The following is a 12,039-nucleotide window of genomic DNA, read 5'->3' as shown; positions in this document are numbered from 1 at the left end:
TTCCTCCTAACATCCAGCCTAGACCTCCCCTGGCACAACTTGAGACTGTGTCCTCTTGTTGTGTTGCTGCTTGCCTGGCAGTAGAGCCCAACCCCACCTGGCTACAGCCTCCCTGCAGGGAGCTGCAGACATGCAGTGTCTAACGTGGCAGACGCAAGAGCATTGCAGACTTTAGCATCCTTACAAGCAGAGAAGCGTTGAGCAGAAGGGTTGCTGCCTTGAGACCTGGTGCTGGGGAGAGCAATGTGGGATGGTTTATCCTCTGCAGAGGTGCAGGTTTTGCCAGAGACATCTGCAAACAGGAAGAAGCTCTTAAGTGTGACACAGTCACAACTCAAGATCTACAAAATCCACTTTAAGGCAAGCGGCTTAGAAGGCTCAAGCCCACTTAGCAGTTAAGTGGTGACTTGACTGGGGTCCAGCAAGCTTGCAAGGGTAGATAGGGGATTCCTGAGCCTGCAAGTTCCCTCAGCTGTGAGGTGCAGTGAACACTTACAACCTGTTTCGTGTGCATCTCTGAGTGCTTTCTGACCTACTGTGCTACGAGTGCAGGAGAATTGGATTTGTTACCTTCTCCTTCAGGAGGAGAAGCTGAAGTCCTGTCCAGGAGTCAGAAGCTGCTGCTGCAGCTGCTCCCAACAAGTCTACCTCATATGTTTGCAGTTCAGCTTCATTTGCTCTGCCATTGGCCCTCCTCTGCTTAGCTTCTGGCTGATTTTCACCCTAGCTCGTACCCAGAGCTGCGCTGTCAGACAGCAGTGCGAGCAGGGCACTGCCAGCTTGCTGTGACCTGCGTGTGCCAGCACTGATACTGCTGTGCTCCTCAGAAAGGCACCTCTGAGAGCTCCCCTGACACTTGGTCTGTTTTCCTTCTGAAAGTCATAGATTCAGCCAGCTTGGAAGAGACCTCCAAGCTCAGCCAGCCCAACCTAGCACCCAGCCCTGCCCAATCAACCAGACCATGGCACTAAGTGCCCCAGCCAGGCACCTCCAGGGACAGCGACTCCACCACCTCCCTGGGCAGCCCATTCCAATGCCAATCACTCTCTCTGCCAACAACTTCTTCCTCACATCCATCCTGAACCTCCCTTGGCACAACTTGAGGCTGTGTCCCCTAGCTCTGGCAGCAGAGCCCAACCCCACCTGGCTACAGCCTCCCTGCAGGCAGCTGCAGACAGCAATGAGCTCTGCCAGGAGCCTCCTCTTCTGCAGGCTGCACCCCCCCAGCTCCCTCAGCCTCTCCTCACAGGGCTCTGCTCCAGGTCCCTCCCCAGCCTTGCTGCCCTTCTCCAAACACCTTCCACCACCTCAACATCTCTCTTGAATTCAGGAGCCCAGAACTGGACACAGCACTCAAGGGGTGGCCTGAGCAGTGCTGAGCACAGGGGCAGAAGAACCTCCCTTGTCCTGATGCCCACACTGCTCCTGAGCCAGCCCAGGATGCCATTGGCTCTGCTGCCCACCTGGGCACACTGCTGCCTCCTCTTCAGCTCCTCTCTGCCAGCATCCCCAGCTCCCTCTGCCTGGCTGCTCTCAGCCACTCTGTGCCCAGCCTGTAGTGCTTCTTGGGGTTGTTGTGGCCAAAGTACAGAACCCTGCACTTGGCCTTGTTCAGTCTCACCCCACTGGCCTCTGCCCACCCATCCAGCCTGGCCAGGTCCCTCTGCAGGGCTCTGCTACCCTCCAACAGATACGTACAGAGGCTGCTCTGGCAGCATCCCAATGACTCCCTGCCTCTCTAATGCTCAGATTGTTTAGCATGGGCTAAACCTACACAAGAGGAATATTTCACCTCTGGATTCCCTGTGTGAGTGTGAATGACTGTTTAGGCTTTTCCCTAGTGCTCTTCTGTGGGGCAGAAGCCAGGCTGCCTTTTCAACTCTCCATCTTCCATATTGCTTGAACCCCCTGAAGACAGGACGGTGACTGGGAGGCAGAATTCTTCATCTGATCACCTCTCTGAAGTTTGAGACACTTTTTTCCCCCTCAGTCTTCTTTTTTAATGAAATGGGTGATGCAGCTTGCTTAGAATGAAGTTTTCCAGCCTACAGTGTGTGTAGTTCACCTGCTTGGCAGCCCTGTGGCTCGCATCAACCTAAGCAAGCTCTGAAGCAGCAATGGCTTGTGTGTTTCTGTGACAGTGCCAAACCAATCAGTCCAGTGCTGCCTTTGTATGTTAGTTTGGACATGTTAGCCTCTAGTTGCAAGAGGTGGCTCACCCCTGTCTTCTTTCAAAGGAAGAAGCAGAACCAAAAGATGTGGTGTGAAGCTACAGTGTTTGCCCTCCGTGTCTGATGCTCCTGAAATACCTGACAGAAAGACAAGCCCATCTTGTGGGCTGCTGCTGTGTTCAAGCACACAACCTGGCTGGGGTTTTGCCACCTTCCATGCCCTGAAGGCACACCAGTGGGGTTATGCCCTTGACAGCACGAACACCAGCTGCCCATGCTGACTGGGGACTGATTTAATTAGCTCCAACCCCAGTGGTTTAAAGTTTATCTAGCAGTGTGTTAAATTGCCCTTGCCATCCTTCCTTGCCCTTCAGTCCTTCTTGCTTGTCCAGCCTGGTGCTGTAACAAATTAATCCCAAGTGGCAGTGCATGCTGGAGAGATGGAGTCCTGCATCCAGCTCTGCAGCCCCCATTACAAGAGGGATGTGGAGATGCTGGAGAGTGTCCAGAGCAGGGCCAGGAGGATGCTCAGAGGCTGCAGCAGCTCTGCTGTGAGCACAGACTGAAAGAGTTGGGGCTGTGCAGGCTGGAGCAGAGGAGGCTCCCAGGTGACCTTCTGGTGGCCTTCCAGGATCTGAAGGGGGCTACAATAAAGCTGGGGAGGGACTTTTTAGGCTGTGAGGGAGTGCCAGGACTGGGAGGGAATGGAGCAAAGCTGGAGGTGGGGAGAGTCAGAGTGGCTGTGAGGAGGAAGTTGTTGAGCATGAGAGTGGTGAGAGCTGGAATGGGTTGCCCAGGGAGGTGGTTGAGGCCCCATGGCTGGAGGTGTTTGAGGCCAGGCTGGCTGAGGCTGTGTGCAGCCTGCTCTAGGGTAGGGTGTCCCTGGGCATGGCAGGGGGGTTGGAACTGGCTGCTCCTTGTGGTCCCTTCCAACCCTGCCTGATTCTACGATTCTCTGATGGCCAAAGGCTGTGACCATGGCTTTGTTTCAGTGGTGTCTCATCAACAATCTTGCCTTCTTTGCCTTCTTCCTGCAGCCCCATTCTGGAGGCCTTTGGAAATGCCAAGACAGTTTATAACAACAACTCCAGCCGCTTTGGCAAGTTCATCCAGCTCCACTTCTCTCAACATGGACACATCCAGGGAGGCCAAGTAACTGACTGTATCCTTTTCTCCAGTGGACCAGGAAGGGATGGACTGAGGAAATGCCTCATCACAATTTCTCAAAGGCAGTTTTGTAACTGTGGCCAAATTTGGTGCTTAAAGTGGGAAGAAATGTTTGTTTTGTGGCTCTTGAGCACCTGACCTTGGAAACCTTCTGTCTGGGTACAACCTAAGGCAGGGACTTGGGCTTGCATGGTGCTAATTACTTAAATCTCTAGAATTTGCTGCCTGGAAGATCAGAGAATCAGAATCAAGCAGATTGGAAGAGACCTCCAAGATCATCCAGTCCAACCTAGCACCCAGCCCTGCCCAAGCAACCAGACCATGGCACTAAGTGCCCCAGCCAGGCTTGGCTGCAACACCTCCAGGGACAGCAACTCCACCACCTCCCTGGGCAGCCCATTCCAATGCCAATCACTCTCTCTGACAACAACTTCCTCCTAACATCCAGCCTAGACCTCCCCTGGCACAACTTGAGGCTGTGTCCCCTTGTTCTGTTGCTACTTGCCTGACAGCCGAGCCCAACCCCACCTGGCTACATCCTCCCTTCAGGTAGTTGTAGACAGCAATGAGCTCTGCCCTGAGCCTCCTCTGCTGCAGGCTGCCACCCCCAGCTCCCTCAGCCTCTCCTCACAGGGCTCTGCTCCAGGCCCCTCCCCAGCCTTGCTGCCCTTCTCTGGACACCTTCCAGCACCTCAACATCTCTCTGCAATGGAGGAGCCCAGACCTGGACACAGCACTCAAGGGGTGGCCTGAGCAGTGCTGAGCACAGGGGCAGAAGCACCTCCCTTGTCCTGCTGCCCACACTGCTCCTGAGCCAGCCCAGGATGCCATTGGCTCTGCTGCCCACCTGGGCACACTGCTGCCTCATCATATCATACTTTCTTGGATGAGGAGTAGGGAAGAAGAACCAAGATGATGTTTGGGGCTGCTCTTAGTCCACTTTCCAAAGCAACAGTTGTTGAATGATTTCTTGGTTGTCAGAGGGTTCATCTTAAGGTGTCTGGCAGGTTCTTTGTTGGTGGTCAAAGGGACCTGTGTGTATGTCATTTGAATGCTTTCTCCTTGACATGCTGCTCAGATTTACTGGAGAAGGTAGGTACCAACTCTGCTGGCTGCTGGGTGACCCTCTCATAGTACAGTGCTGCAGTGCCAGACCTCCTGGATGCTGCCACCACTGCAGCACACTGGCATTGTTAGCTCTTCAGGTGTTACTACTACTGCAGCTGTCCCAGCTGAGGAAGAGGATGGTGCAGGAGCGATGTTTGTTCTTTATCTCTCAGCAGCTGTTCACCTGCCTTTGATAAACTCTGTGCATTACAGAGAAACTCCCAAGAAGAAGTAGTTCACCAAGAGGAAAGGGAGAAAGGACAAGTGCCTGGGAGCTCAGTTCCATGGGGAGGAATATGGGGGGGGGGTACAAATCCTTAAGGGACATCTCTGCTCTGATGTAGCTTGCTTTGGCCTGAGGAGCAGGGTTAGAGCTGCCAGGGTTCAGTTTGGCCATGCACACATGCTCTGGGTTTGCTCAGAGAAGCCTGTGTGTGCTCACTTGCACAGCCACACCTGGAAAGGTCTCTATGCAGAGCTTAGTTACACCACACAATAGCCAAACTGGAAGAGGCCTCTCCTGTGCATTGGCCCTGGAGATTTGCCTGTGTCCTGGTCCTCTCTTTGCCTTTGCAGCCACAAGTGTGATGTCTTCTCTGCTGGCTACTCCTGTGTTCTTTGTTTCAGAACAGAGTGGTGCACCAGAACCCTGGAGAGAGGAACTACCACATCTTCTATGCTTTGCTAGCTGGTGTGAGCGGGGAGCAGAAAGGTAAGTGCATTTTCTGGGCTGGCTCAGTCATCTTTGCAGCCCAGCATGGGAGCAGGTGGAGAGCATGGAAAGAGTCATAGAGTCAGGCAGGGCTGGAAGGGACCACAAGGAGCAGCCAGTTCCAACCCCCCTGCCATGCCCAGGGACACCCTACCCTAGAGCAGGCTGCACACAGCCTCAGCCAGCCTGGCCTCAAACACCTCCAGCCATGGGGCCTCAACCACCTCCCTGGGCAACCCATGCCAGCCTCTCACCACTCTCCTGCTCAACAACTTCCTCCTCACAGCCACTCTGACTCTCCCCACCTCCAGCTTTGCTCCATTCCCTCCCAGTCCTGGCACTCCCTGACAGCCTCAAAAGTCCCTCCCCAGCTTTTTTGTAGCCCCCTTCAGATCCTGGAAGGCCACCAGAAGGTCACCTGGGAGCCTCCTCTGCTCCAGCCTGCACAGCCCCAACTCTTTCAGTCTGTGCTCACAGCAGAGCTGCTGCAGCCTCTGAGCATCCTCCTGGCCCTGCTCTGGACACACTCCAGCATCTCCACGTCCCTCTTGTAATGGGGGCTGCAGAGCTGGATGCAGTACTCCAGGTGGGGTCTCAGCAGAGCAGAGTAGATATTTCAGATACTTCATATTTAAGCTTTTCCTGAAGGCCATGTGGTGATTTCATGAGAAAGAGAAGGGGGAGTTGAAAGAAAGAAGGAGGGTGAGGATGATTTGTTGATTGGACAGGGCTGGGTGCTAGGTTGGATTGGATGACCTTGGAGGTCTCTTCCAACCTGCTTGATTCTGTGACTCTGTGGCAGAAATGCCATATGAGAGTAAACACTTCAGGCATTCTGGGCTGGAAGGTAAAGTGTCTGCAAAGTGATGAAGTAATGAAGCTGGCTGAAGGGAAAGGAAGGGTAAGGATCCTTGATTTAGATGCTGATGGAAGCTGTTCAGGGAGTTCAGAGGTTGGACTAACATACTTCTACACAAACCTTCAGTTTAGCTAATAGTAGTGATAAGAATTAGACCAGACAGCTTTGTACAGAGGGACAGGAAAAGTGGGGCTGGCAGAGGGCATGTGGAGAAAGCAGCAGCTGCCAGCTGTGGAAGCAATCCCCTTTGCAGTGCAGCACCTAGTTCTGGTTTAGAGTTTAGCTCTGTGTTCCTCCTGGTTTAGAGTTTAGCTCTGTGTTCCTCCTGGTTTAGAGTTTAGCTCTGTGTTCCTTCTGGTTTAGAGTTTAGCTCTGTGTTGCTTCTGCTTTAGTTCTGTGTTCCTCCTGGCTTGGTTCTGTGCTCCTTCTGCCTTGGTTCTGTGCTCCTTCTGCCTTGGTTCTGTGCTCCTTCTGCCTTGGTTCTGTGCTCCTTCTGCCTTGGTTCTGTGCTCCTTCTGCCTTGGTTCTGTGCTCCTTCTGCCTTAGTTCTGTGCTCCTTCTGCCTTAGTTCTGTGCTCCTTCTGCCTTGGTTCTGTGCACCTTCTGCCTTAGTTCTGTGCTCCTTCTGCCTTAGTTCTGTACTCCTTCTGCCTTAGTTCTTTGCTCCTTCTAAAACTGAGGGAAGTTTTTGCCTGCTGCTCAGCACTGAGATGGCATCAGCACTGAGATGGCATTGTCAGAGATCTTGCTGTGATTGCCTGAGCTTTCTCTCAGGTGGTGATACCCAGTTTAGAAGTCATTACTGTATATGCATAGTTAAGTTCTGAGACTGAATTTAATCTTCTGGGCTTTTGTTGTTTGTTTGTTTGCTTTCCTGGGTCGATTCAGTAGTGCAGTCTTCTTCACACCTCTGCAGCTTGGGATTTGGCTGTTACAAAGCATTTTGCATACCATCTGCAAGCTTTGTTGCCACACAGCCTCCTCGTTGCCTTCCTCAGCACATTCACTGCCTAGGTGTGGCTGCTGAGGGATGTGGAATCTGCTCAGAGGAACTCTGTCCCTGTGGAAAGCAGTGTGACAAGGCTGACTGCTGAATAAATTCTCTTTCTCTTCCTTGCCTCTTTGTCCCCTGCTGCAGAGAGCCTCTCCCTCTCCGAGCCAGAGACTTATCGCTACTTGAACCAGTCTGGTTGTGTGACTGATCAGAACCTGAACGACACAGAGATGTTCAGTAAGGTCATGGTGAGTCCTGTCCTAACTCCTGAACTTTTGAGAACAAGGCCATGAGTGTACCATGCTGCACAGTCTGGGTCTCACAGGCAGAATTCATTTGCCCTAAGCCAAAAGTTGGTATTCAATGAGTCTGAAACTCAGCTTTATAGAATCAGAGAATCAGGCAGGGTTGGAAGGGACCACAAGGAGCAGCCAGTTCCAACCCCCTCTGCCATGCCCAGGGACACCCTACCCTAGAGCAGGCTGCACACAGCCTCAGCCAGCCTGGCCTCAAACACCTCCAGCCATGGGGCCTCAACCACCTCCCTGGGCAACCCATTCCAGCCTCTCACCACTCTCATGCTCAACAACTTCCTCCTCACAGCCACTCTGACTCTCCCCACCTCCAGCTTTGCTCCATTCCCTCCCAGCCCTGTCACTCCCTGACAGCCTAAAAAGTCCCTCCCCAGCTTTTTTGTAGCCCCCTTCAGATCCTGGAAGGCCACCAGAAGGTCACCTGGGAGCCTCCTCTTCTCCAGCCTGCACAGCCCCAACTCTTTCAGTCTGTGCTCACAGCAGAGCTGCTGCAGCCCTCTGAGCATCCTCCTGGCCCTGCTCTGGACACTCTCCAGCATCTCCACATCCCTCTTGTCCCAGGGGCTCCAGAACTGGATGCAGTACTCCAGGTGGGGTCTCAGCAGGGTACAGTAGAGGGGCAGAATCCCCTCCCTGGCCCTGCTGGCCACACTTCTGCTGCTGCAGCCCAGGCTCTGCTTGGCCCTCCAACAAAGATGTTGAACCAGACTGGTCCCAGGACTGATCCCAGAGGGACTCTGCTTGTCACTTGGCCATGGAGCCATTGACAGCCACTCTTTGGGTGCAGCCCTCAAGCCAGTGCTTTGTCCACCTGGTGGTCCACCCATCAAACCCATGTTTCACTTTGATTCATGGCTCTGTCTTTCTGAACACATCTGATATGGGCTGTGCGGGAGGGTGGTGGTTGCACTGCACTGTGCATGCAGCTGTACATGCATCCAACCTTGGCTGTGTGGTTTTGCACAGACTGCCATGAAGGTGGTGGACTTCAGCACTGAAGAAATCAGAGACATCTTCAAACTTCTTTCTGGCACACTTCACTTGGGGAACATTGAATTCATGACTGCTGGCGGGGCACAAGTTACAACAAAAGCAGGTAAGCAGGACCCTAACATCTTGATGGACCATGCAGAGCCCCATAAAGCCTCAGAGGAAGCTCACTCCATCATCCTTTGTCCCTCTCCTGTGCTGCTCTGTGGTGATTTTGCCAGCAATTTCCTTGCAGTTTAACTCTGCAAAAGCACTGCCACAGGATGCCTGGCTCCAGAGCCACTGGTATGATTTGCCTGGGCTCTCTAATCCATTTGTTCTCCTGGACACACTCAGACTGAGCCCACAGCCTTTTAGTCTCTCTTGTGCCTTGAAAGAGCAGGAAGAAATAGGAAGAGGGAGGAGTCTGAGATAAAACTAGCCTGCTGCAGACTTTATCTCATCTTTCTTGGAGGCAGCTGCTGTTGGGCACTCTGTTGCACTTATCCTGTCTGAGCTGGTTTGGTAAAGAGAGTCTAAACAGAGGCAATAAATCTCTACTGCAAGTGCTTCAAGTTTTAAGTTAATTGCCTCTCCTCCTGGCATATAAGTTTAGAAACCCAACGCTCAGGCTGCCCTTTTGAGGCTTTAGGAACACATTTTCTCGTTCAATAACTGCTTTGCTGGTGCTGAGCTTTACACAGTGCTTTGCTCTTCCTGTTGCCAGCAGAGGAGCTGGCTTACACAGGAGTGTCTGTGGCCCATAACAGCTGCTGGCCCTGCCTCAGGCTGGCTGTGGGAGCTTACAGCTTTTGATATGCAGAGGCCGTAGCAAAGAAGAGTGTGTTTTGTGCTGGGGCTTAGTCACTTGCCTTGTGGAAGTCCCTGGGATTTCCTCACTGGCCTGCAGGATGTGGATCCCCATGAGTGACAGGGATCCATGCAGGAGAACAAAGTGTGTGCTCCTCTGTTCCAGTGCTGAGCACTGCCAGTGACCTCTTTCCTTTAGAGAACAAAGTGTGTGCTCCTCTGTTCCAGTGCTGAGCACTGCCAGTGACCTCTTTCCTTTAGAGAACAAAGTGTGTGCTCCTCTGTTCCAGTGCTGAGCACTGCCAGTGACCTCTTTCCTTTAGAGAACAAAGTGTGTGCTCCTCTGTTCCAGTGCTGAGCACTGCCAGTGACCTCTTTCCTTTAGAGAACAAAGTGTGTGCTCCTCTGTTCCAGTGCTGAGCACTGCCAGTGACCTCTTTCCTTTAGAGAACAAAGTGTGTGCTCCTCTGTTCCAGTGCTGAGCACTGCCAGTGACCTCTTTCCTTTAGAGAACAAAGTGTGTGCTCCTGTGTTCCAGTGCTGAACACTGCCAGTGACCTCTTTCCTTTAGAGAACAAAGTGTGTGCTCCTGTGTTCCAGTGCTGAACACTGCCAGTGACCTCCTGGGTTTGGATGCCTTTCAGCTTTCTGAAGTTCTGACGCAGAGGTCGATGATTCTGCGCGGGGAAGAAATCAGCTCCCCTCTCACTGTGGAACAGGTAAGTGTCCCACTCTATGCTACGCTCCTGCCACTTCATCCACACTAAACTGGAGCCTCAAGTGCAACATCCACGTGCTCCTTCAGCTCCTCCAGGCATGGTGACTTCCCCACTTCTCTGGGCAACCTCCTGCAAAGCCTCAACACTCTCTCACACTTCTTCTTTCCAATGCCACCCTTGTGTGTTGTGCTCTTCTGCTTCATCCCCAGCTTCATCCTCTGTGTCATTCCCATGGGCTCCCCAGATCTTTTCTCCATTCCCACCCATGCCCAATACAAGCCCTCTCCCCAGTCCCAACACTTTCTCCTCAAATCCACCATCTCCTCCCCAAGCCCACCCTTGCCTCTCCAAGAAGAAAAAGGGGTAGAAGAAGAGGGGCACGATGCGAGAGACGCCACTGCGCAGCGTGAAGGGCACAGCACAGGAGAGCAGGAAGAGCATGATGCAGAAGCATGGAGTCATTAAAGTCAGGAAGGCTGGAAAAGACCTTTAAGATCATCCAGTCCACCCCTAACCCAACTCCCATCACCATGAAACTACATCCTGAAGCACCATATCTATAGAATCATAGAATCAACCAGGTTGGAAGAGACCTCCAAGCTCAGCCAGTCCAACCTAGCACCCAGCCCTGTCCAGTCACCCAGACCATCTATGTGCTTCTGAAACGTCCCCAGGGATGGGGATTCCACCAGCTCCTGGGCAGCCTCTTCCAAGGCCTGAGCCACTCTCACCCTTCTAATCCACAAGCACAGCCTTGTGTGCTCTCAGCTTCTGCTTCAGTCCCATCTTTTTCCTCTCTGTCATTCCTATCTTCTCCCCAGACCCACCATCTTTTCCCCAGGCCCACCTGTGCCCATCCATGCCCACCACTTATAGAAGCATAGAACCAACCAGGTTGGAAGAGATCTCCAAGCTCATCCAGTTCAACCTAGCACCCAGCCCTAGCCAATCAACCAGACCATGGCACTAAGTGCCTCATCCAGGCTTTGCTTCAACACCTCCAGGGATGGCAACTCCACCACCTCCCTGGGCAGCCCATTCCAATGCCAATCACTCTCTCTGCCAACAACTTCCTCCTAACATCCAGCCTAGGCCTTCCCCCTGCTGGTTGCTAGAAGGCAGGGATCCATCCAGAGGGACCTGGACAGGCTGGAGAGATGGGCACTTCTGCATTTCCAGGCCCTACCTCCCTCTTGTATCATCCATTCAAGTTTAGGGCTCCCTGTTGCACCTCGTGGGTGCTCAGCTGTGTCCTCAAGTATTTTGCCCTTAGTAGTAGTCCAGGTCCCTCTATTGACTGTGTTTTTCAGGCTGCACAGGTGAGTTTGCTTGCAAATGGCAATGCACAATGCTGGTTTGGAGTCACCTACACTGACTAGGAGTTGGTTATGCTTGTGTCATGCAGAAGGTGTGAGGGAGGCTTTGGTAGTTGCACAAGCACATGGTTTTACCTTGCAGAGCTCCCAAGCTGCTCTGGAAGATAGAATCATAGAATCAGTCAGGGCTGGAAGGGACCACAAGGATCATCCAGTTCCAACCCCCCTGCCATGGCCAGGGACACCCTACCCTAGTGCAGGCTGCACACAGCCTCAGCCAGCCTGGCCTCAAACACCTCCAGCCATGGGGCCTCAACCACCTCCCTGGGCAACCCATTCCAGCCTCTCACCACTCTCCTGCTCAACAACTTCCTCCTCACCTCCAGTCTCACTCTCCCCACCTCCAGCTTTGCTCCATTCCCCCCACTCCTGGCACTCTCTGTCAGCCTCAAAAGTCCCTCCCCAGCATTTTTTGTAGCCCACTTCAGATATTGGGAGGCCACCAGAAGGTCCCCTGAGAGCCTCCTCTTCTGCAGCCTGCACAGCCCCAACTCTTTCAGTCTGTGCTCACAGCAGAGCTGCTGCAGCCTCTGAGCATCCTCCTGGCCCTGCTCTGGACACTCTCCAGCATCTCCACATCCCTCTTGTCCCCGAGGCTCCAGACAAGAAGGTCACCTGGGAGATAATGCAGAGAGACTCCATACAGCCCAGAGGAATGGTGCACACTTGTAGGCTTTACAGGAGTCTCCCTGAACAGAGCTTTCCCTGACAGCTGTTCCTGGTGTTTGAGCCTGTTGCACCCCACACTTAGTGCTTGCAGTCCAGTGAAGTCCTGAGGTGGCAAGAAAATTCTTGTAGCTGGTCCTTACTCTGCCTTAAGCAGGCAAGCTTCTTGCACTGG

At 53.1% G+C, this 12,039-nt stretch overlaps 1 protein-coding gene across 1 annotated transcript in view; it reads left to right on the top strand.

Annotated features, from left to right (window-relative positions):
- LOC135186543 (unconventional myosin-X-like) overlaps positions 1-12,039 on the top strand; it is a 111,998-nt gene that overhangs the window by 28,331 nt on the left and 71,628 nt on the right. Inside the window, exons 6-11 of the mRNA XM_064164333.1 lie at positions 3,209-3,333; positions 4,417-4,430; positions 5,073-5,157; positions 7,155-7,258; positions 8,291-8,420; positions 9,704-9,822. Of these exons, the coding sequence (XP_064020403.1) occupies positions 3,209-3,333; positions 4,417-4,430; positions 5,073-5,157; positions 7,155-7,258; positions 8,291-8,420; positions 9,704-9,822 (577 nt within the window). The remainder of the gene's footprint in view (positions 1-3,208; positions 3,334-4,416; positions 4,431-5,072; positions 5,158-7,154; positions 7,259-8,290; positions 8,421-9,703; positions 9,823-12,039) is intronic.

The sequence above is a fragment of the Pogoniulus pusillus genome, chromosome 2 (assembly GCF_015220805.1).
Source record: "Pogoniulus pusillus isolate bPogPus1 chromosome 2, bPogPus1.pri, whole genome shotgun sequence".
NCBI classification, from domain to species: Eukaryota; Metazoa; Chordata; class Aves; order Piciformes; family Lybiidae; genus Pogoniulus; species Pogoniulus pusillus.
Note: the sequence above shows the minus strand (reverse complement) of the source record. Positions and strands in the feature narration are given on the sequence as shown.